Below are 27,240 nucleotides of genomic sequence, written 5' to 3' on the forward strand. Positions count from 1 at the left end.
ATTTGGGAAACTTTTGGTTTTGTATTTTGCATAATAAACTGCATAAACGTCCAAGAGATTTTCCCAGGATGAATACAAACTCATTTTTTCCCCCTTCTCAGTTCGAAAACTCTGAGTATCTCCTTATAGCATGTAGGGGCTTCCATAGAGCGGCCAACATGGTGTGGTTGTTGGGCATAAGGGAGGTAATTCAACATTTAGTGAAAACTATTTTAACGAAGATAAAATGGAAACTTCTCTCACAAAACGAAGCCTCAGTATTTTAGCTTAACTTTTACATTATGCATATATTGACAGATATAAATATAAGATTAAAACAAGGTTGAAACATTTTGAATAACCTTGAATACCATGATGAAATGCGAATGTAACGCTTGGAGATTCAGTTGTGGAAATACATATTTCAGTGCATTCCTACCTAATTTAAATTTTCTTCTCCAAAGAAGACTGTTTAAAACGTTAGGAATGATATCTCATGGCAAACAAACTTTTTCAAATATAGCGACTTTATTTTCACCGACGTCAATTACCTCTAGTTTCCACAAACCCTTTTTCTCAGCTATTTAATATTTAAAACCAAACTGGACAACCAGGATCAAGTCCTTCTAAGCAGCTTCTCAAAAACTAATCTACACAGGAACCACGACTTTGAGGCCCTGCACTACAGCGATGGGAATTTCTAACAATAGAATTACTACACACCTATTCTGTCCATATTTATTTCTCCTTTACAAAATGAATTCATCTCTGCTGGTTTGATTCTTGTTAGTCACAAGACTGAAGTTGGAGCAGATGTTGTGTCTGAGCCAGGGAAACAGAGGCCAAGTGCAGCTATTTTTCTCTCTTGCCCAGGAACATACAACACAACAGATGGACTCTGTAAATCTCAACAAGAAGAAGAAAAGTAATATTTCTGCCATAAATGTAGTAGAGAGAAAGAAAAAAAAGAGAAATTTAATGGCTAAATTCATGTTCACATTTTAGCATTTAAACTGGCCATATTCTGCCCAAATATTCTCCCTATGTTGAAACTGTCAAAATCTGGCCTCTTACACTAACCCTACGATGTCCTGCTAAAACTATGATAATATAATGCATGATTAAAGTTTCACTTCACAAACCTTCAAACTATTCTACATTTATTATCAACATAGATTCTCTATCTCTCCCTTTTTAAAAAAAAAAAAACCTTACTTAGGGGTCACGTACATGTATGGTGTATATATGCGTGTCTGTATGTATACAGACACGCACACACACAAATATATACATCCATGTAAGTAACAATTCATTACAGCCATTTCTAATGCATTATAAAAAAACGTTTTCTTCAGATGAATCCATGGCAGATATTTAGTGATCGTACGACTGGTCCTCTTCTAACCTAACTAGGTGCCTCACCTTTAAGTACTTCATTCAACTGAATCTTGTCATACACACACGTATATAAATATTCTATGCACATATTAAAATACACAACATTCTGCTGATGTAATGATGTTGATGATGATGATAATAATAACTATAGCATTAGTAGCAGAATTAATAATCTACAACAGAGTAAAACAACATATCTGACCAGAGAGAGAAAAGAGTGTGTGTATGTGCACACACACATATGGATGTATGTATACATATATTCCTATAGGTATACACACACACACAACCACAACGGACACGCATTTATATATAATTACACAGCGTGTGTGTGTGTGTTTCAATGTGTATGCATGTATGTATATAAGAATTTCATTTGACCAATAAAACAATGGGAGATGACATGAAAAAATAAAAAGACACCATTTTCCCCTATAGTTTTTCTCCGCCCCCCACAACTTCACACACACAAGAAAAAGGGAACAACAAAGGGGTTTTCATGTTTGTTTGTTTGTTTTGTTTTGTTTTCTTCTTTGCCCCCAAATATATAAAATCATGACCCTGTACTGTCATATCTGCCTTTGTTTGTTGTTGGTTTTTTATTTTATATATTTTTTTGAATTCTATGTTTTCCAGCGTGAAGTGAAGGCCAAGACACCTTCCTTCCTTTAGAAGTGTTTATGACAAAGTTCACAGGTGAAGTGCTGTTCTCCTATGTGTGTCCGGAAATGGCGAGTGAGATGGGACGCCTCAAAGAACTTGGAGTGACATATCTCACACTCATAAGGTCGGTCGGTGGAGTGTGTCCGCCTGTGTACAGTAAGTGTGTAGGACTGGGAGAAGGCCTTGCTGCAGACATCACACTTGAACGGGCGTTCGCCGGAATGTGTTCGCATGTGCCGGGTCAGCGTGTACGACTGGGAGAAGGCCTTCTCACAGACTTTGCACTTAAATGGTTTTTCTCCAGAATGAATTCTTTTATGCCTTGTCAAATGACTCGGCTCCTGGAAACACTTGTGACACACTTCACACTCAAATGGCCTCTCCCCAGTGTGAGTTTTCAGGTGTTTCTTTAGAGTTGTCAGGTTAGTAAACACCCGGCTACAAATAGCGCAAGCTTCTGAAACCACTGACTTGGAGCGATTCGCTTTCTTCTTCTTCTTCTGTCCATTCGCACTGCTGCCATTGCTGTTACTGTTCAGACCACCTTCGGTTTTGATCGTTTCTGCCGTCTCGAATATTTCGTTCTGAATATCTATTGGTTCCACTTTACACACCACCATCTTGTTCTCCTCCATCAGCCCATCCTCAGACACCTGATTCACATCAACAACAGCTTCTACTGAAGCAGATTCAACATTTTCCCTGAGAGTATCCAAATCAAAAGTTTCCGATTCCTTGGAAGATACTGCTGATTCGCCTCCACTGTTCTTGGAGACATCGGTGCCACATACGGCAACTGCAAGTTCAGTAGGAGAACACATACTGCTCTCTATTTCAACTGTGGGGCCCTCGGCAGCGCACAAACCATTGCCGAGGTTGTCAGATGAGCTTGCAGCAGCCAATATAGTGTTAACAAGTCCAGCTGTACAAATATTGCCAACTGAAGACACAGTCTCTCCATTGTTTGTAATAACTGCCAGGCAAGCATTGTTGCCCTGAAGTATGGTGTTGTTGTTCATAGGTAAGACAGTGGTGCCTGAGGTGCTGATGGTGGGTAGCACTGTAGCGCATGTGCCGATGGTTGGTAGTACTGTACCTATAGTCGGTAGAGCAGTCATGCATGTACTAATGGTTGGCAGAGCTGCAATACATGTACTAATTGATGGTAGGGCCGTCATACAGGTACTGATCGCAGGTAAAGCAGTAACACACGAACTAATAGCTGGCAGAGCAGTAACACAACTGCTGGTAGTCAATGGTTTCAGGTCTTCGGATCCATTTTCACTGATCGCGACAGTGCTGTCGCTGGTCGTGACAACTGCTCCGCTTGTAGCGTTGACCGTCTCAACAGATTCTGTTTTGGGTTTGTGAGTGCGCATGTGTCTGGTCAGCGTATATGACTGTGAAAATGCTTTCTCACAAACTTTACATTTAAACGGCCTCTCACCTGAGTGGATAATCTTGTGTCGCTTCAAGTTGCTTGGTTCCTGGAAACATTTTTTACAAACATCACATTCAAACGGTTTCTCACCCGAATGGGTTTTCATGTGTTTTTTCAAACTAGTTGAATTTGTAAACACTCGGTTACAAACAGTACAAGTCTCGGGTACCGATGACTTTGGTCGACTTGGTCTTTTCTTTTTAGTAGCATCCGGTGCCGTTGTTTCGGCAGCCTGGTCGTTTGTTTGGTTCTGAGTCAGACAAACCCCATACGTATTGCTGCTGGCTGGTTCTGTTTTGATCATACTTACATCAACCAAACTACTCTGATTATCCGTCTGGCAAATGCTGGCGACGCTGCCGTCAGAGTTAGTCAATGCTTCTTGGTTGACGTTCTTTGCCACACTTGCTACACAGAGGTTCGATATGTCAGTGGCACAGATGTTGTTTTCAAGTGTAATTGCTGTGCAAATTGTATTTCCCAAAGCATCTGTTGCGCAGATGTTATTAGCAAGAACTTCCTGGGTGCAGATATTATTGGTTAAACTATCGGTGACACATATATTACCGGGACTGTCCGATGTACAAATACTGGTTCCAGCGAAGTTGATATGGGTCCCAGGACTATCCGATACGCAGATATTATTGCCAGGACTGTTGGCTACACAGATATTGCTCATTGAAATATCAGCCACACATACATTATTCATCCCAATATCGGTGCCACAGATATTGCTCATGGTAATTTCTGGCCCACACACTGTGCCAATCTGGATATCAGAGGCGCAAATGTTATTCATAGAGATATCGCTATCACATATGGCATTCATCTGAATATCAGATTCGCAGATATCTTGCATTGCAATATCAGACACATCAGCCATTGGTATCTCTGCAGCACACACGTCACTGATAGGGATTTCTGGTTCACACATATCTGACATAGGAAGGTCTGCCTCACACAAATCGTTCATAGCAACATCAGCACCGCAAATATTGTCCATTGGAAGGACACTTTCACAAATATTGCCTTTTGAATTTACTCGACTACAAATGTCGTTGTGTTGTTCTCCGCGCGGTGCGTTGCTTTCTCTCGCACTGATGCCAACACTCTCGGATAGGCTTTCTCCACCTGAAGAATTCTCTAAGCCTCCAGAATCACAAATTTTGTTCTCAAAACCAGCAGCAGCAACAGTAGAATCACAGAGGCCTTTCTCACAGTTGTCTATATTTGTGGGCTCACTCGTTCCGGAACCATCCAATATCTGCTTCATACGAGTGTGTATTTCATTGGACTCTTCGGTATCTAATGTTGCAATTATATTTACAGTGGCATCATTTTCACTCATAGAATCGACATAATTCTCCTCTCCCTGACTTCTTTCATTGGTAGAACTTTCACAATCAACAATACTGTTTGTTAGAATCTCTGCATCGACAACAGATTTCCCCCCATAAATCTCCAAATTTCCTACAGAGTCTGTTGTTATATAGGCGTGGCCTCCTTCAACTGTACCGATTTCTCCTGAAACATTATTTTCAATACAGTTGGTTTCGTTGAAATCTTCTTTCGAAGGATTTTGAGGAAAGTTTGAAATTTCATAAAGGTTGCCCGACAGTTCCACAAGTCCGGCAAGAGTTCTCTGTGTTGTTTCTAATTCGCTGCTTGCATCATCCTCTTCCTCTTCGTCCTCAATTTCATCAAAATCACTCAACCCCTGAATGCTATCAGTGGCAACTCTCGTTTCATTTGTCACATTCTCAAAATTGCCGTCTTCTTCGTCGGCTTTCTTGGTCTTCTGTAACAATTCAATGATGGCATTTTGAGCAGTTTCGTAGATTCTGACATCATGTTTGAAGTTCTCTGAAAGAGAATCAGCAGCTAATGAATGGCCTTCACCTAATTCTAAAGGGGAAAGACTTTCAGAACCAGAAGCTTCCAATTTGCATATAGAAGCATTGTTTTCACACGAGCTCTTGGAGGTGTTGTCCTGTAGACACGCGTCACTTGCCGAGTTACTGGATTCAAATGTGACATTCCTGGAGCTATCTGTTCCAGTTTGATTCTTTGCTTCAGATTCAACGACCATTAGATTGTCTAAAGTCATTGATTCTGTGAGAGATACACCAGTTCTTTCAGTGGATCTGCAGCGCCAAAGAATAAAACCACAATCAACGACTTATAACAGCTTAAAATAGAAATTCGCTTCTGTCCTGGATGCTGCAGACGACTTTGGCCAGAGAAACGATGCTTTTTCGAGAAGATTCTTTCACCAAAGCAGCATCTGAAAGCATAAAAATAAAATAAATAAATAAATAAATAAATACATAAAAATTAAGATTATGAATGCATTCAATAAACTAACATAATAATTAGTATTGTAAACAATGTAATAATTAAATAAAATTATTTAATTCCAGTATATAAAACAATTATTTTCTGATTTAATAATAATTATAATAGGAAACAGATTTTTCTATTGAACAGAATTAATCCCTTAACACCAAATGGTGGAATTAATAAATAATTCCATTTGTCCCATGAAAATCTGAATCTAAACATCGTCATCCTGGATGAATACCAGTCCATCATCACAAATAACATCTCCAGATAATCAATTCTCTATTTATCAATAGCTTTGATGTGAAAATTATTTTACTTTCTTTTGTATATCATAGTTTATGAATGATAGCAATGCTGGTTGCAGCTTTCCAAATGGTCAATCGTTGGTCAATTGTGTTTACAATGGTATCAGTGAAAATGACAGAAAGAAGAAAAACAAAAAAAAAAAAAAGAAGAGATATAATACAGAAATGTTTTAATCTTCTGTTGATATACAAACAGTGACAACCACGCACACACGCGGTAGGTTTCTATACAGTCTCTGTCAACTAAATCCCCTTCTTAAGGTACTGATCAAAATGAGGCTGTGGTAGAAGGTACTTGCTCAAGATGCTGTGTATGGAAGGGCATGGGGGTAAACTTTTGAACCCCTGATGCCAACTAGTTATTACACCAAACATCAAATGATGCCAGCAGGACTGGAGAATGGTGGAGAGGGCTGACGGTGAAGGCAACACTAAAAGGCAGAGAGACAATGGAAGGGGACAACCATTAACCACTCAACACAGCCATCGACAGACATTTGATCAACGGGACAGCAGCCTGCTCATGGAATTAATGTGCAAGCGGCTGAGCACTCCACAGACATGCACACTCTTGATGTAGTTCTCTTGATGTAGGAAGATTCTGTGTGACACAGGATATGACAAGGCCGGTCCTTTGAAATAAAGGGACAACTTGTTTTTGTCAGCTGAGTGAATTGGAGGAACATGAAACAAAGTGTCTTGGTCAAGGACAAAAAGTGATGCCAGGAATTGAACTTACCATTAAGCCACATGCCTTCTCTAAACATACATATACACACGCATTATATATATATATATATTTTTATATATTCATTAGAGGCAGGTATGCATTTATTAATACATACTTAGGTGAGATTTTAACATCGACAATTATGAATAATAGTGTTTGTATACACAGCAGGTACAAATTTCTCATGGCCAGACAGTGCAAAATTTGAAAGGAGTTATCTCCCTTATATCAATCTACACCAGACCCACTACGGTTCCAGTAGGGGGCAGCAGTTTCCATGACCTTTGTAAGTCTGCTTCACCCTCCCCCCACAGGTGAGGGCGACGCAGCTGGTGGCTGATGCCCAACCTGGGCCTCTATGATTTTATGTCTTTGGGGGAAAAGAAGCAGGAACGTAATGGGAGGGTTTCTTCTCTGCAACAGATTAGATGTCAGTGAAAACACCAAGGGTCCACCATGTTCAGGGGTTCACCTGTTTTTTTTTACCATATTTCTACTGAAATAAAACTTCCTTTCAATTAATTTTGAAGATAATGAAGAATTTGGAAAAATAATTTTGCTGTTCTTGAATTCTCTCCTTTCAAATATGCTCTTGTAATGATATTCCTAGCATGTGTGCATATACATACATATTATGTATATACACACACACACACATATTTATATGTATATATACACACAAGCTTCATCACAGTTTCCATCTATCAAATCTGCTTACAAGGCTTTGGTTGGCCCAGGGCTATAGAAGAAGACACTTGGCCAAGGTGCTGCACCGTGGGACTGAACCAGAAACCATGTGGTTGCAAACTGAGCTTCTTAACCACACAACCAGGCCCGTTCCTCCTCCTTCTATACACATAGGTGAATTCTATACACAAGTACTTATTTGGAATGGGTTTATATATACATACATCCTAAGAGACGTGTGTGTGTGTGTCAATTGATGCATAACAACCCCTTGTCTATAAAGTGCATCCCTAATTATGGGAAACAGAATCCCAGAAAAAACAAAAATCTCAAATGTACAATACACACTGGCTTTTCTTTAGCGTTATGATGTAAAGGAATAAAAGAATACTTAGTCATATTTATTATAATTGCTGGTGTAAAATACATTGTAAAAGTTTGCACATCTTAAATATAACAAAAACTAAATTGAAGGGTGACCTTTGACCTTTATCAGTGAAGGCTGTAAAAGTACATTTGCTACAAAAGTAACTTTGTGGAAATCATGCAATCATGCTTTTTTTCCCTAAAAAATCAATTTACTTTTGATAATGACAGAGTGTTTTAAAAAAGTTTGTATTCAGTTTTGTTGTTCAGCTGATAGTGATGTACAAATGGCCATGTTTGTCAGGAGAACAAAGTATTCATTTTTTTAAAAAAAAAAACCTTGTTTTTCTTTATTAAATTAAAAAAGAAACAAGTTTTGAACATCAGACATTCAAGATCTGGTAAATTATTTTTAATTAAATAAAAAATTGATTAAAACATTTTCTTTTTAATCAGAATCTTAAATTGAAACAGTACATTAAATTTTTAGAAAATGACAAAACAAAAAAGACTCCACCCCATTTTAAAACAAATTCTCCCAGTATATATTTTTTAAAAATAATTTCATGGGACATAAAATGTGACGACAATATATTTAGATAGTGTTCATTTATAGTAGGGATTTCTGTCTAGATTAAAAATAAATCATCATCATCATCGTCATCATTTGATGTCCGTTTTCCATGCTGGCATGGGTTGGATGAGTCGTTCCTCATTCACAAAATTTCAGCAAAGGAAAGAATTTCTGGGTGAAATAATCTATCATCTCTCTGCCTGGTAAAGAATATTATTTTACAAGAGAAATTACGATAACAGTTTCAGCAGATTGTCTCCCCTGCAAAGCATACTCCAATGGGAAATGATTTATACATAGAGAAATATATACATACATACATCACACACACACAGAGATTTATATACACATTTATACACACACACTCACTATAACATGTTAATGCTAGACATCAGTCTTCTTGTAACTGTCAATCCATTTTTAACTGTTCCATTCATTTCCGAAGCTTACCTTGGAAAATGGATGTGAAGTTGTGTATAAAATAGTGAGCATATATAGTGTGTGTGTGTGTGTGTGTGTGTGCATGTGGAATAATGTATAAAAGCCTGCATCACAAAAATAAACTAAATAACACAGACACACACACATACGTAACACATTTGAAGAAATAGAAAATAATTAAGCATATAAAAACATGGAATATAAACTAAAAAATACAGACAGAAAATATCAATAATAATAATAATAATAATAATAATAATAATAATAATAATAAAGGAAATACTAATAAAGATAACACTAATGTTAATAATAAGCCTTTTGAAGAAGGGGAGAGAGAGAGAAAAAGAAACAAATAAACTAGGTGTGATTAGAAGAAATGTTAGTGGAAGGGAAACTAGACTAATGTGTGAGAAAGTGAAAGGAAATCTAGTGAGAGGAGTGTGTGAGAGTGAAAGAAAGGCAGGTATAGAGGAGGAAGGTGAAGAAGAAGGAAAGAAGGCAGAGAGAGAGAGAGAGAGGGAGAGAGAGAGAGTCTGCAGGGAAAGGCGTTGATTGCCTACTCACCGGAAGGGAAGTTGGCTAAATGCCAGCCATACGTAAGATGTTTTTAAGTCGCACATCGAGTGGGATAATCCCTTTTAAAATGGTTCCCTTCGAGGGGAACCATGTTTGTTGGTTTGGGACGACAGCAGAATCTAGAGGGACGGTCAGAATAGTCTTTCGTTGAGTGGAATTGGAAATGGTCGAGAGAGGAGCAGGAAAAAAAAAAAAAAAAGAAACAGAGAAACGAAAAAAAAAGAAAAGAAAAAGAAAACAAAAATAAATTAAAATAAAAAAGTACAATCAATAACATCAAGAATAAAACAACAATGCATAAATATACAAAAATCACTGGAAACAATAATAACAATAATAATAATAATTATAGTAACAATATACTACCAAAATAAAGTACATATATAAAAAATATAATCACAAAAAATGAAATCACAAAAAGGAAATTAAAAAAGGAATTACAAAGAATTCGTGTATAGAGCGTGTATGTGTATGTATGTGTGTGTGTATATATATATATATACACACACACACATTTTATATACATACATACAGACATGGAGCTGACGATTCATGCCCTCAGTTCTCAAATGTTCTACCTTGGTGTCTTCTCCCAGACTAAGATGGGTATGAACTATTGTGTGGGAAACTTATTAGAGACTGAATGAATCCTCAGCTTCATACACTCAACATGAATACTCTTACACTTGTAAAAACAACACACACATGCACACATTTACACATGCATGTGTGGGTATAATCTTCCTTAAAATCTGTTAGAATGAAACCCTATAATTTAATCAGAGGACCTAATTTCACAGGGAGACATATAACTCTGATACTCTATCCATATTTCTTTATAACCCTTATGCTATGGTGGTCCTACAAGAATTAATATATGAAGGGTTAGGGTTTAAATATTAGGACAGTAGGGTTTTGATTTTTCAGATTATTTTATCTTCTATTTCCAGAAGATGGAGAGACCATAGAGAGGGTCCTTTGTTTGTGATAGAATTTACCTGAAGTTGGTGCAGCACAAATGAGCAACTATATAGATGAAGGTGGTTGCTCGGTGGAAAGTCAGAATGAGTTTAACATTTAAAAGAAAAACAAGGTTTATAAAGGACCTATTTGTATCAGAGTTTTATTATTTCTTCTAATCTGACCCACCCTGCCATTAAAATCAGTTTAAGGCTGGGCACTCTTATTACCACTTCACAGATACTTTATACAACAAAATCAATCAAGAAAAGACATGAGAAGGAAATTTACAGATCCTGAAAGAACTTCGATGAAAGACTATTAACAATCATTTCCTAAGTTTATAAAAGATGAGCAGATAAAACAGGGCAACAGATGGCCAAGTAACAGGGGATAAAATATTATGAGGTATTCAATCATGTGCCTTTCTGATTTCAAATATCGTCCAGAGTTGAATTTTTCCTGTCATTTATCTGTGATGGACAAAACAAGTTTCATCTAAGTATTGTAGTTGGTTTAACCAGTTTTTTTCCCTCTTCACCCCAACAAAGAATGGTGAATGTTGAAATAATTTTCGAATATTTGAAAATTAATTAAAAATAGAAAAACAGAAAAGTGACAATGAAATATATATTCACAAACACAGACAATCAGATTTTGACATTTGCAAACGAAAACTTGCACAACTAACAGAAATATAAACAACAGCAATGAAAACTTGCAAAATCTTAACAAATGAACCAACAACAATGCCTTTGCTGCAAAAGGAGGTTTTAGACTATAGGTTGAATCCAGTCCAAGAAAGAGGCATGGCAGTGGTATGTTACAAAAGGTTGTGCTTCCTTGCCTGAGGAATTTATCAATGTAAGGGGGAAAGGGAACTATTTATCCTTCATGAAGGCTTGAGCGAGTTTCCACATGCCTTCAAAGGGACAAAGAAAAGGGGCCTTAAATGATATGTGGCATGATATAAGCTCCATTGATAAATGCAGGGCAGAAGGAGAGGCAACATCAAAACTGAGAATGAAACAATAAAGGAGAAGATAAAAGACAAGGGTTACAAAGGAGATGGTAAAAGATAAGGGTCACAAAGGAGGTAGTGAGACAAGGGCCACAAATGAGACGATAAAAAACAAGGGTCACAAAGGAGACGATAAAAGACAAGGGTCACAAAGGAGGTAGTAAAAGACAAGGGTCACAAAATTTTTTCATCAGCCCCTACAATACTACCACAGAGCCTCAATTTACTATTTTATCTATTTGGCCCCTGAAAAGTTTTATATGGAACCACCCACCCACCCAGGTTGAGAACCACAGAACTAAACTCTACAAGGTGGTGCCCCAGTATGGCCACAGTCCAATGACTGAAACAAGTAAAATGATAAAAAGTTATTGTATGACAATTCTTGTCCTGGCCTTCATTTTTATAGAGCTATGAATGCATATCCTGTGTTTTCATATAACTGTGTGTGTGTGCACATGCCTTCTGTTGCATTCATAAAAGAGGCCAAGGGACACAATAAAAGAAAGGATCATTATTATTATTATTATTATTATTATTATTATTATTATTATTATCATCATCATCATCATCATCATTATTATTCTTTGCATGCCTAAGTGGCCATAAACCAGGTCTTTGAATTCAGTAATATCTCGAGACACTCTGCTGGCATTAATGTCTGTTAATTTCCTCTAAGACTTCCTTTATTTGGCTATATTTCTATATTTCTTATGCATATATAAAGAGATTGAAAGAAAAAACAAAACAAATCAAATAAAAAAAAAGAAATAAAAATAGTTATCAGCATGTAAATAAACGAGAAGTAGTTGTTTTACTTGAATTAATTGTTTTACTGACAGAATAAATAAGAAAGAAAGACATTGTTGCAAGTGAGAGGTGCCAATGAACTGACCAACCAACCAACCAACCAGCCAGCCAACTATCCATCTAACCAACCAGCCAGCCAGCCATCAACCAACAATCCAACCAGCCAACCAGCAATCCAACCATCCAGCCAGCCAGCCAGCCAGCCATCCAACAAGCCAACCAGCCAGTCAGCAATCCAACCAGCCAACCAGCCATCCAGCCAGCCATACATCCAACCTGCCAACCAGCCTGCCATCCAACCAGCCAGTCAGCCAGCCAGCCAATCAACAAGAGTTTCTGAGTTTAGGTTTAGTGCCAAGGAATATGATAAGTAATTCAAGAAATTTGCTCTGGAATAAGGCAACACAGACGTTTGGTAACCTAATTATTGCAGGATAAGGTGGATATCATGGTAATACTGAAGAGGTGGCAGTGGAACTGCAGAAGAGAGTATTTCAATAATAAAGAAAGGATTCAGGAATAAGAGACGGAATATATTAGCAGAACTCTCTTCTGCAAGAGATATTCTTCTTGTGAAGATTTATAGACTTGAATAATGGTTCAAGGAATTAGGCATCTAATTTATGGAAAGATATCAAAAGATGAAAGCACTCTTTAACTCGCTTCAAGGTTTGAGTTTCTTTTTGGACGGTGGCCCAGTACTTTGTCTGGTGCTGTTTTATCGATCTTTATTTATTGATTGGCTAAGTTCATTTTGACATCGAGGGACTTAGTGACTAAATATGACAACTCATCAGAGGCCATCCCTAACCAATACACACACACACATATGTATACATATATACACACACGTATATACATATTTATACACACCTATACAATATATATGAGAGAGAGAGAGAGAGAGAGAGAGAGAGAGAGAGAGAGAGAGAGAGAGAGAGAGAGAGAGAGAGAGAGAACATGAAATAACCTAATTTTTTCCAACTCTAAGACTATTCTCTTTACTCTCTTCCGTCAGACAAACATAACAAGACAAGAAACAATAGACTTATGGTTATGTAGATATATGTATTAACACTGTTGCATTTTATGTCCACTTTTTCCATGCTGGCATGGGTTGGAGTAGCACTTATTGGTTCAATGTATCCTATGGCCAAATGCCTTTACAGATTTTTTCTCAGGATCATATTTTTACACATTGCAACTCTTCAACATTTTTCATAATATTTCTAGTTTGGTGATGTTTACCCAGTGTAAGCTATGGACACATAAGAGGTGCAGCAATATCAAAGGAAGGTTAACTGGGAAGATAGTTTTTGTGTGTGGCAAATGCACAGGTGCAATAAACACTGAAGATGTACAGAAAACAGATTCCATCACATGCTAGGGGAAAAACTAGAAGTAGTTGATAGTTTTTGTTACCTCAGTGACCAAATCAGTAGTGGGAGTGGATGTTCTGAGAGCATAGCTGCTAGAATAAGAATAGCCTGGGCAAAGTTCAGAAAGCTCCTCCCTTGCTGGTAACAAAGGGCCTCTTGCTCAAAGTGAAAGGTAGAATGTATGATGCTTGTGTGTGAACAGCCATGCTACATGGCAGTGAAACATGGGCCGTGACTGCTGAGGACATGCGTAGCCTTGAAAGAAATGAAGCTAGCATGCTCCGCTGGATGTGTAATGTCAGTGTACATGCACGACAGAGTGTAAGCTTCTTGAGAGAAAAGTTGGACATAAGAAGTGTCAGATATGGTGTGCAAGAGAGACAACTGTGTAAAGAAGTGTCGTACCCTAACAGCTTCTCTCAGTTTCCATTTACCAAATCTACTCCCAAGGCTTTGGTAAAGCCAAGGCTGTAGTAGAAAACACTTGCCTGGGACTGAACCCAAGACCCCGTGGTTGGGAAACAGACTTCTTAACCAGACAGCCAGCCACACCTGCACCAACTGATACATGTTTATGAAGCACTTCTGTAAACTATGACACTTTTATGTGTTTTGGGAAATATTTATTTATTTATAATGACTTCTTCCATCTTTATTGAGGACAGTTTTAATTTTTCAGTTTGACAAAAGCAAAGCATTTAGTGCGATGTTTGCTTTTATTGACAAGGATAATATTTGGAATAATGACCGGCTGACTCATTCTCATTTCCATTTAGATTCCATTGCAGCATAATCATATTTTAGAACAATCACAATGGCTCGTGTTGTAAATATTTCCCCACTGATAAACATTATTTATGGGACAAACACAGGCCTACGTCTAGGCAAATTTATAATCTTATTTTAATGTAAACCTATCTGCCAGAAGCAATAACAAAATCTCCTAAAACTGGAACATATCACCTTTACAAAATGAAGGACATAGAAAGACATACTGCAGAATGTCAGCTTAAAAGTAAAATGGAGAGAGACACAATGCTTGCAGCTAATCTGCCAGAGATGGTTCTAGTTTTCATGACATAAACTTCCTGTTTTAAAGTGATTTCAACATAAGCTTTCGTGCAAATAATCTTCATGGTAATTTATGTTCCAAACACCAGCTTAGTAGTGACAATTTTACTAAAATCTTAATTATTTTCTAAATTAATTGGAACAAACGCAGTGTTTTTCAATAGTAAAATGGTAACAAAAGGGTTTAATATCTCAGAGCTGACATAAAACTGGAAAATCTATGGCAAAGGACAATATGTATCATGGCTCTCTTGCTGAAAGTATGCATTATTAATTTCACTTTCAGTGAGTTGGTCTTACAAATGGAGAGACAATATTTGAGCAATGTCTCTCAGTGTTGGTGGTGTCTTCAAAAAATATCGATCCCACAATTCACCGCGGAGACTTTTTAAACACCCTGTATAAAGGAATGTTATTTCCATGCCCATCCTCACACACACACACACACCAGAGATAAAAACGTTGATAACAAATATAAACAATAACAATAACAAACTGACATTGACTTAAATCACCTCAACACAACGTAAACTGGCCTTTTTAATCCTTGCTGCAGTTTATCATAAAATGTCAACAAGAAGGCAAAGAGAATGGAAAAAAACAACAGTTGCTATCGTTGGTTTTGTTTTGGTTTCAAAGCCATGTGGTTAAGAAGTTCGCTTGGCAAGCACATGCACATGCATGTGCATGTGTGTGTGTGCATGTGTGTGTGTATAGGTTTGGTAATGCATAGAATGCAAAAAATGAGTGTGTATATATATATATATATATATATATATATTTTTTTTCTTTTATTATGAATAAAAACTTCTGCCAATTATTAATAATGGCTGTGTGTGTGTGTGTGCAGGTTTGGCTGTGCTTCCCAACCATGTGATCTAATGTTCAGTGCCAATGTACAGCATTTTGGAGAACCCTGGGCTGACCAAAGCTTTACAAGTGGATTTGGTAGATGGGAAACTGTAAGAAGCCTAATGTGTGCCTATGTATTTCTGTGTAGTGTTGTTTAGACATTACATGCTGGCATACAAGTGGGGTTGTTTGTTTCGAGTCTTCTATGAAAAGCGTGTCTAGTTATGGTGAAATATTACTTTGCTTGGAAACAGACGAGGGTTGGCAACAGGAAGGGCCTCCAGCCACAGAAATATGTAAGCATGCAAAAATACTGTTTGATGATGATGATGCTAATATATGTTTATCTATGTCTCTACTTGACTATGTCAACTTGTATCCTTATATCACATCCTTTTATGTTGAGACCAGAGCAATCCATTTGACAGGTTTGCACAGATTCTACAGACACCTTTTCACTTACAATTCTTTGAAGTAAATGTGAAGCACACAGCAGGTGTGTACAAAAACAAAATGTTAGCATACTAATATTGGTGGGTGGGGGCCAGTCGATTGGATCGACCCCACTGGTACTTTGCCTTTCATTGACCCTGAAAGGATGAAAGGCAAAGTCGACCTCGGCGGAATTTGAACTCAGAACATAAAGAAGGACGAAATGCCGCTAAGCATTTTGCCCGGTGTGCCAACAACTCTGCCAGCTCACTTCCATTAATAATAATAATAATAACAATAATAATAATAATAATGATGATTGCCTCAAATTTTGATCAGTCCAAGGCTATAGTAGAAGACACTTGCCCAACGTGCTATGCAGTGAGAAGTAGAAAAAGAAAAACATGATTTTCTTTAATTATTTCAATTCCAGCATAAAACATTAGCCATAATTCAGAGCTAACTACCATCAAAAAGATATTAGAAAAGAAGAGGAATGAGAAAGAAGATAATAAAAATTTATTCAACAAAAATTCTGGCAAAAAACCGAATCAGATAAGATGAAGAAAAGTCATAGAATAAACCAAATAACATTTTCAGAGAATGAAAAAGAAAAAAAAAGGGGGGGGGGGTCGACATCCATCGAAAGAAGATGCTGGATAAATTTGAGAAAGAAACATGAAGGAAAAGAAAAGAAACCTGATAGAATTGAGTCATAATTTATTTGATGAAGTGAAATAAAATATATATAAATAAAAAACAAACAAAACCTAAAAATGGCATTTAAAAAGAAGAATGGAATAAGACAAACATAAAACAACTGGAATACACACAGCCAGGATATGACAAAATCCAAAACTTGCAACTAAAGAATTTAATTTACTTGCAACACATGACATATTGGTCAAGTTGTTAGAGAGTGAAAAGGAATGGCAGAGGGATTGGCAGCATTAAGTAATATTTGTTCTGGTTGTTTAAGACCTGAGTAACAAGGGAGGTGTGGCAAGGTACACTTACCTGTTACCATGTCAACAAAATGAGGACTTGAAAACAACCCCTGAAGGAAGGGCACTTTTTTTTTTTACCCTCCCATGAAAATTCCATGCCATGAACATTCTGTTTGTCATGGAAGCCACATTGTATGCATGTGTATTGGGGAGGTTCCTTGACCAAACAGGTTTTTCACAGAAGACTAGAAGCAAGTACATAACCTTGTTTACAATCATCATTTGATGTTAAGATGGGTATACGGGTACACACGCACACACACACACAATGGGCTTCTTTTAGTTTCCGTCAACCAAATCCACTCACAAGGCTTTGGTTGACCTGGAGCTATAGAAGACACTTGTCCAAGGAGCGGCACAGTGGGACAGAACCCGAAACCACATGATTAGGAAGCATCTTTTACCACATGGCCACACCAAGAATCTACAATTAGAACAGTTATGTGCAGTTGCATAAAAGAAGGCCAAAAAAAAAAAAAAAAAGGATGTTATTTTTAAGGGTTAAAAATACTGAATGCAAGAAGATAGAAGAATTATGTTGGCAAATTGACTTTGTTAGAGTAGAAAAGATCCCATTAAACCTACATAAAGTCTAGATTAGTTTGCCAGGCAAATAGCTAAATACTCACTCACCAGTTAAAAACTGTTTTGCTTTCACCATCATCATCATCATCATCTTCATCACTGCATGCCACCTAGACTCTCAATGTTTGGCAAGATGATAACTGCTAATTAGCATTTAAGTCTGCCCACCACCACCACCACAGCAACGACCAACTCCCAGTAACAACAACCTCATTCACACCTGATGTGAAGAGCAGGTGGACAGACTAAGAGAGCCAATAGCCTATGGGGGGAGGGCAGTGGGAGTTGGTGAGGTGAATTCATTGAAGTGAGGTTTACAAAAGTATTAGAAAGGGGAAAAAAAATAACAAAAAATATAAAAAAAGAGAAAAAAAGGAGGCCCAGGAGCCAGACTCTATATTTAGAGCATCCATTCTGAAAAACTTGTATACCTGACTGAACACTGCTTTTGTCCTTCATTCATTCACTAAATGCTTGCTTTCTCAGCACATTGTCCCCCCCCACCCACAATCTTGTCATCAAATGTCCCCTTCACATTCACAAAACTACATCCACACAATGGAGAAGACCTTCAGCTAGGTGGGGCTGCTACTTCACCATCTTTTTTCTTTCTAATTTCTTTTCAAAAAAAGAAAAAAAAAATGCATTCCTCTACCTAGCATTGCATCAAAATCAACCATGGCTAGGAAGGAGTCTCAATGAAATCACTAAACCAGCTATAAATAGCAGCCAAGCCTCCCTCAAACTGGACCAGACATGTTGAAAGGTTCAAAGACAATTGATGGACCTGTGCAATTGCCAAGTTATATCCAAGAGATTGGGAAAGGCCATCGGAAGGAGATTTGGGCCAAAATGGAGCAGGATGGCACAATCAAGAAAGTGTGAGAAGTGCATTGAGACGAGCATCCAAGAGTCTGGTTGATTGAGTGATACAGCGGTCCTAGGATCACGCCCGAGCTGGGGCTAAACAACAACGACTATGTAGTATATGAGCCAAGAAGGAAGCCTCCACACAGCAGCTCAGTCTGCTAGAAATAGCAATGAAATCACCCTCAAATCAAGCTCTACTGTCTTAAAAGAGAAAGAACACATTGGACAATGTAGTCCACAGATATATATAAAGGTAGGGGTGGAATCAATATCTTTGATCATACACCCTTTGATGTAGGGCTGACTTGGGGCCAAACCACCACCACCACCACCATCACTATTTAAGATGTAAATTCTACATCTGAACTTCATTCAATTGTTTCAGCCATTTGAGAGAGAGAGAGAGAGGAAGGAGATGAAAAGGGAAGGAAGTGCGAGAGAGAGAGAGAGAGAGAGAGAGGAGGAAGAGGAAAAAGGAAGGAAGGAAGTGTGTGAGAGAGAGAGAGAGAGAGAGAGAGAGAGAGACTTCTTTGTAATTTTCTCTTCTTAATAACATTAAATATTGATTTATTAGCGAGACACAATGGTGTAAAAGGGGTGGTGGGAGACAATGGATTCTGTACTCCTTAAAATCGATAGGAGTTGGGTGTAAAGACTGGAATGCCTTTGATCATAAGGGGTCTACTGAATCATGGCTGACTTGAGGGCCAAACAACAACAACAACTAAGAACCAACAAAGTTACATGTTACTCGCCTTAAAATGCACTCAGCCCTTACAGTTTAGTGAGGGATTTTAATTCTAACCATCTTGGTCCCATATTTCTGTTGAAATACACTGCCTTTGTCTCAGTTTATCCAAATAACCTTGACTTTAAAAATCTAAAATACTCTCTCCTTCATTTTCTACAATGCTCTTCCATCTATTTGGTAGACTCGCAAGGCCCCTCTTCCAAAATTCCTTTGCCCTTGATGAAAAATACTCCTCGTCTGCAGAATTCATATTTTTTCCGTTCATACGATTTTGAAGATTGTGGAATAAACGATAATCAGATGGAGCAATGCCTGGCAAGACATTTTTTATAGAGAACTCATTTCTTCACTATTTGGTCTGAAAGAGGTTCATTCATGAGACGTGACAGCAAAGAAAAGCACACATTCACTCTCTGCACACACTTAGACTTGGAAAGTTTGTGAGGAACCCACGGACCCAATTTGCTGACTTTTCCAATGGTGTGTGAGTGTCGATGAATGGTTGAATGATCAAATCCAAGCTTCTCTGCTAGTTCAACAGTTACGATGAGATTTTGTTCCATCAGGGTAACATATATATTTATAATATATATAATCATCTTCATCATTTAATTTCTACTTTCCATGTTTGCATTGGTAAGATGAAATTTATTAAAACAGATTTTCTTTAGCCAGGTGCTCTTCCTGTCACCAACATTCCTATAGCCAAGCTTTGTTTTTTCATGGAAATGAACTTATATGATGGGATACTCATTTACAGCCATTATGTGATGTCAAGACAAAGGGAAAGACCTATTTATAAATGTTCTAAAATCTTCACAGCCTCGGTTTTTTATCTCATTCTGAAAAAAATTATATATATATATATATATATAATTTATGCCTGTTTTTTCCATACCAGTATTGAGTGGACACCTCATCCTTGGGCCCACCCCGTATCATTTCACACACACACACACATACAGCAATAGAGCAACACAGCAGCCAACAGCCAACCTTTGTTGTTTCATATAAGTGCATTGGTGCCATGTCATCAGCACTAGATAGGATGTCCCATGGGAGAAAGACTAAAGAGACACCCTCCTCTCCCCTGCCCCAATCCTTATATAGACTTCCTGCCCCACCCCCTTTCACATGCCTGGCTCTCCTGCATGCTACTCTTGGCGTATTTCCAATGGCTGGATGCCCTTTCTTTGTACGGGGCTTGAGAGGGTGTCTTCTCTTCATCACGTCAATAAGAATTGACATGGGGTAGAGGAAAGGAGAGCAGGGGACGGAAGGGGACAGTCCAGCCCTAAACACAACTTATCCTCTTCCTTATACAAGACCAATTTATTCCACTTTTGAAATGTGGTTGCATGTCTGTGTATGTATAAATATATGTATGTATGTATGTATGTATGTGTATATGTATATAGCTGTCTCCATGTACAGTAATCCCACAACTATCGTGGCGGGTGTTATGTTCCAAAACCTCCCACAGAAATAATTAAAATCTAAAAAACTATAAATACCAATTGTCCGCAGAAACCCGCGATATACCGGGGAGTCCATGATATGAATTTACATATATTAGCCAGAAAAATCCACGATATACTGAGGGCATGATAGGTGAACCGTGATATGGCAAGGGATTACTGTATATAAGTGTGTGTGTGTGTGTGTGTGTGTGTGTATACACACTTACATACAGTAATCCCTTGCCATATCATGGTTCACCTATTGCGCACTCAGGATATGTGTCTGTATATACACACACACACACACAACTATACATATACATATAAACATATATACACACACATCTATGAAAAACAAAAAGTCAGTTTTGTGCATATGTGTGTGTGTGTGTGTGTGTGTGTGTACATAGTAAATGGAACAAAACAACAACCAATTCAGAAAGAAAGAAAATTCTGTTACAAACAGTAAAAGAAGAATTGTCAAGTATTTCTCAAGTGTTGAGAAAGTTTCCAAACAACCAACACACACACACGGAGGAATTACAAGGGAATAACAAATATTCCAGAAGGCTTTCCTGTTTCTAGTTTTTTATTTTTTTATATTTGCTGCTTGTTTGTTTCCCCCCCCCCCCCTTAACGATGCTTTAATTTAAAACAATCAATCCACTTAGTTACTGTGCATGACATCCATAAAAGCTGCACAAGACACATGCTCCAAATACCATTCCAGCTTCTCCAATGCAGTTTTAGAATATTTCTACCATTCTTCTGCAACTAATACTATCACTGCCACCCCCACCACCACTACTACTGGAAAGACCCAATTTTTCTGTTTGGAATCCCTTTTTTTTTCTTTTAATCATGGTGTATCTGGGGAGATTTAAATACTTTGGATCTTATAAGGTTGGAATGTATTGACAAACACATTGACACTACTAGAACTACACACACAAATACATATCTGTTATCTGTTACTTGTTACAGTCATTAGACTTTGGCCATGCTGGGGCATGGCCTTCAAGGGTTTAATCTACCCAGTGCTTTTTGAAGACTGGCTCTTCTTATTCTATTGGTCTCTTGTGTTGAACTACTAAGTCATAGGGATGTAAACAAAACAACACTGGTTGTCAAACAGTTGTCGGAGACAAATACAGACACACAAACATATACATATATATATATATATATATATATATATATATACGACAGGCTTCTTTCAATTTCCATCTACCAAATCCACTCACAAGGCTTTGGTCGGCCCGAGGCTATAGTAGAAGACACTTGCCCATGGTGCCATGCAGTGGGACTGAACCCGGAACCATGTGGTTGGTAAGCAAGCTACTTACCACACAGCCACTCCTGCACCTCTCTATATAAAAAAGGATACTTTTGAGTCCTTTAAGAATACTGGAGTCAATTACATTGACTCCAGTATTCTTGTCTTGTCCTTATGATATTGATATATTTTATCAAACAGCCAAACCCTCTTTCAAAGTAAAAGGACAAAGCTCACCCACCACCCAGGTACTTTATCAACCACAACCAACACACACACACACACATGCTTAAATGTATATATCATTTTTATCATTATTTTAACATCCACTCTTTTCCATGCACTTGATTGGAAAGCAAACTTCTTACCACATTGCCATATTCGCCCCTTTATCTACCTAGCCATCCATCCATACATGTATGTATAGTAGTTAGCATTAGGAAGGGCATCCAGCTGCAGAAACCGTGCCAAAGCAGACAATTGGAGTAAAGAAGTATGATGATGATGATGATGGCTGTTGAGTGTCTGTAGATGCAATTATTAAGTTGCTAGATTCAGAATTGAAATCAGTAAAAATGTAAAAAAGTCTACAGACTCTCTGACTAAATGTAAATTGTAATATATTAAAATTCCCAATTTCACAAATACTAACGTGATTAACTTACAATTATTTCTTCTCGGAATATATTTACGTTGGCTTAAACCGTATGGAAAGAAGGGTGAGAACGACATCAGCAAGTTTTGAAGAGTTTACAATCAAAGCAGACAAGAAATATAACATTATCTGTGTCAGTGTGTTGTAGATGATGATGATGATGGGCGAAAAATATGTAATTGTAAATATCAGTAGTTTTACTAATACAAAAAAAATAACTGCATCTACAAGAGCAAATTTATAAAGACACTTGCAGTGTTTTCATCCTAAAGTGTTTGAAGGAGAGAGAGAGAGAGAGAGAGAGAGAAGAGAGAGAGAGTTCATCTACTTCAAAACTAAAAGAGGATGAGAAATCTATTGGAAGACAAACACAACTATCAGATTTTTTGCTTTCGACAAAATTACCATAGCAATGACATCAAGTGAAGTTTTAAAATTACATCATCAACTACAGTCGTGAAAAGCAAAGTACTTTTATCGGTTTTTGTGGGGTTTTTTTAATTTTTTATCACCAGCATTTTTTTAGGCTTTAATGGAGAAATGGTTAGAAAACATCAAGTTTCTGTAAAAAGAGAAAATATAAGAAAAATGGTAATTGAAGAGGCCAAATATAAGGAAGAACTTCAATAAAAGTCTAAAAGAGACATTCTGATGGAATAAAAATGGATGCATGTCACAGAGTCAACTGTTTTAGCCTTTAATGTTGGATTTGTTGATGGAAAAAGAAAAGAAACTTAGGACAGAGATTAGAAGGCATTCATGCTCATCACACGAGTAAATATCTCCAGAAGCTAGTGCAAGAAGTTTTGAGATGATTATGGGTTGTGCAACAAGAGATGGATTAAAAGATTATGATGATGCAGCTACAGAGATTGGCCAGACTGAGGCAAGAAGCCTTTGTAGTGTGAACCCTTAAAATAGATGCTATTCTCCAGAGATGCACTAGAAAAGGAGTCAGGTAATACCTCACGGAAGGACTCATTCCATGATGAAGCATTTCTTTGAACTAAACATCTTTCTTGAAAATTTGGATAAAGGAAATGGCTGACCAATTCAGTGGACACAAGTGACACCGTTTGATTACATTCTCACTCTTTAACTGGCACCAACATGCTGGAATGTGAGGATTTAACACCTGGGAGATTCTTGTTGGGGTGAAATAGCTTTGACATATCACCTGAACAATTGACTCCACAGCACTGATACTTGAGTTGATGCTTATGGAGACCAGAATCCAAAGATTATACAATATAAGTTATACAAATAACCATAGAGCTAATATTTAAAACAGAATCATGATATTTTAGTAAAGTACCTCTGCTTTCTCCCTCAGCAGGATCTTCAGAAACTAATACCATTTTAAACCTTAAAGACACATCATGATTGTTTTAAAAATGATTCAGACAATTCCAAAAACATGTACCATGTGATAGAGTGACATGACAGACAGCCAAATATGGTTAATATTTAGAAAGAAAGAAAGGAAAAAAAAACTAAAACTGCTATCAAAGAAAATGTCTTTAAAAATGAAAAAAAGACAGTTAAGATGATATTATTTGACAAAGTGAGGAAGATAAACACAACAAATACAGGATGTGTGAACCGACACAGTCACCACAAATATATAATGTCTGTGTGTGAACACAAAAACAGGCTCTCAAAAATAACAAAATAAACAAATAAACAATGAATAAATTCTTTCATACATTAAAGCTCCATAAATATGAATATTAATATTACACAGAAGGATATCACGTTACATTTCAAGGAAAAAACATAATCAGACAAAAACTAAACACAGACACAACAAAATTAGTTACAAATCCACACATTGGATCTAAGCACCTGTTCATAAAATCTATTTAGGCCGGCCTCCACATATGAATCTATGTACACACATGTATTTGTATATCACATACACAATCCACATCTATCTGCTACCTGTATAAATTATTCATCCTCATAACTGCCTCTCCTGTGAAGTCATCTATTTCTGTTACACCTGTAATTCCAAAGGCCTCCATAAATGTGCACAATCACATACACACCTATATTAGCATACAGATTCCCCTCCACACATACATACATAAAGTGTGATGCCCCACCGAGTCAGTGGGTGGCATCATCTGAAAATACTGCAAGGAAGCGCATTGTGGCCAGCAATGTATAACATTTGATACTAGGGTCAAGAATGGTGTAATGTGTGTACTACGCACACACTTATATACATACTGGGTACATTCTATCATGACCAACAGCACTACAGGGGCTGCCTCAACTGCAGCAACACTTAGGGTTCTCTCTACCTTACACTGTCCCTCTGTTCATCAACTAATCTCTTGTCCCTGGCAAAACCAAACAGCCCTCTCCATACTATGTTGTTTCCTGTCATTCATTTACCAGCACCAAAGGGTTGTCTCATCTCCAAGTGAGAGAAGAGAAAATGATAACAGAGGGAAAAGTAATGAAGGAGGAGCCAGTGAGAGAACGAAACAAGGTTACATAATTCAGCCATGCAAAGTCTATCGAGATCATTCAAACAAATGAAGTTTGGATATTTATGTAATCCTATTTAATTTACATACAAACACACGTACATGCGTGTGTGTGTGTGTGTGTGTGTGTGTGTGAACTGGCCTAGATGGATGCATAATAAATATGCAGATATTCATTGCAGATCTTACTGTACATGGTGCAAATATTGATTTTATATAAGCACCAATCAGCAAAGATTTGTTCACTGAAACTATAAACAAAGGCCAGCTGCTTGGCCAGACTCAAAGGTCAGGGGAACTCCTGGCTGATGAGACACAACATATTGAAACACTGGAGTCCCAAAATCCTTTGTGCCAATAAGTCAAGTGTGTTGAATGTCACAAGGGATGGAAGTTTTCTTCTTTGGCATATTTTGCAGCTCAACCTGCCAAGATGTGTTGAGAACAAACAAACATTATGCTCTTCATTCCCAGTCTCCGATGAAGCACACAACCAGCCGTGTCGAAATATTGCCTTGCTTGGAAATGGATGGGAATTGATGACAAGTAGGGCAACAGGCTGTAAAAATTTCACCTTAGTGAATTCTGCTTGACCCATGCAAACCTGGAAAAGTAGATGTTGTGATGCTGATGATGTCATCCAATCAAGACAGACAGACAAGCAAAAGAACTGTTTTGATGAGGTCCTTCTGTAGAGTAACTCGATAATCAATGTCAATGACCTCATTATTATGGTTCATAACTTTAATAGTCATGTCGAGCCACACCATTACGCTTACTTCAGTGTATATGTGGAGCTAATGGATATGATATAAGTGATAAAGACAGATTAAGAAGCTTGAAGCTCTGTGATGCAAATGACATAACTATTAAAAACACTAAATTTCCAAAACAAGCCAGCGATCTCATCACTTACCAACTGAATGGACTGGATTAGATATCTAGAATATATGCCAAATAGATTGTTTCTTGTGAACAAGAAATAGGAAAGAGAGATGATGGCTGATTCCATGGTGAAGAATGTGCCACTAACCCTAGAATAGTGATGAGTGAGACCAGGGCAGGAGCCAGACTAATCCAGAGACACATGATAAGGAACTAGAAATGCTAAAAGGTAGGCCTGGAAAAACTGGAAGAATGTGGGGAGCAGGGAACAATACTAAGTTGTTAGAAGAGGTGTCAGGTACAACTCCCACAGTTGGAGAGACTCTAAAGGTAATCAATGTTCTTCAGTAAGAGGTTGAGAGATGTCAGCTGCTCCAGATTGCAAGACAGTCTCAGAGCTAGTCCAGATGAATACAGTTTAATTAGAAACATCAGAACACCTTCACATGGGTTCCAATGGTTGCATGCAACCTGCTGAATTGCCCTTATTTAAAATTTTTTTATTTTCTGAATTTTTCAAATTGTAAAGGAATTTATGGAGACCCTGTAGACATTAGGATATCATTTTTTAAAAAGTTTAACGGTCACACACCAATACCCTTATCAAATGTGACTGAGACGCTTGTTCTCAACTCCCACCTGCGTCTCCTAGAAACTACCAGCAGCCACTCTCTGGCAACAGCCTTACCCTGCAGGCTAAACCACGGAAGGAGAATTGGTCATCCACCACCAAAATCAGTGGGAATTCCTTGTATGCCCTTCAATCACACAAAGTCTGAGGTGGTCTCTCACATTATTGCAATTTGACAAGGAAGGGCCAAGAGTATATACAAGAAAGCAGTGGCTGACTGTTGCAAGCTGGGACAACTGACAGACGGTCACCGGTTCCCTGAATTACCATGCAAAGTGGCTGAGTATTCCACAGATGTGTACTCTTTGTAATTCTCAGGTAGAATCAAAGTAACAGTGTGTGTGTGATAAGGCTGGTAAAAAAGCTAATATGTATTAAACTGCACCTGGTAGTAAGGCTCCAGTTCAAGGGTTCTGGAATTGTGGGGACGGTGGAGTTCAACCCTTAATTACCATAACTCCCAGGTCTGTTCTGAACAATGGTAGTACCTGACAGGGCCCCGTTTTGGGGTTAAATAGATTTCCCAGGGGTAGAGAAGACAAAGCCATTGGGAAGGCAGCTCTTCTAGAAGATAGATTCATTGGCATAAAACTCGCA

General features: G+C 37.7%; 1 protein-coding gene across 2 annotated transcripts in view; it reads right to left on the reverse strand.

The window, feature by feature from the left end:
• Positions 1 to 2,005: 2,005 nt before the first annotated feature.
• LOC106877550 (uncharacterized) overlaps positions 2,006 to 27,240 on the reverse strand; it is a 49,763-nt gene continuing 24,528 nt past the window's right edge. Inside the window, exons 2-3 of one of the 2 annotated variants that reach the window (XM_014926478.3) lie at positions 9,492 to 9,644; positions 2,006 to 5,765 (exon numbers count right to left, since the gene is read on the reverse strand). In XM_014926478.3, the coding sequence (XP_014781964.2) occupies positions 2,046 to 5,588 (3,543 nt within the window). In that variant the 5' untranslated portion in view covers positions 5,589 to 5,765; positions 9,492 to 9,644 and the 3' untranslated portion in view covers positions 2,006 to 2,045. The remainder of the gene's footprint in view (positions 5,766 to 9,491; positions 9,645 to 27,240) is intronic. The other variant, XM_052974933.2, reaches the window with a different exon arrangement.

Source organism: Octopus bimaculoides, chromosome 20 (genome assembly GCF_046866305.1).
Source record: "Octopus bimaculoides isolate indiv1 chromosome 20, ASM4686630v1, whole genome shotgun sequence".
NCBI lineage: Eukaryota > Metazoa > Mollusca > Cephalopoda > Octopoda > Octopodidae > Octopus > Octopus bimaculoides.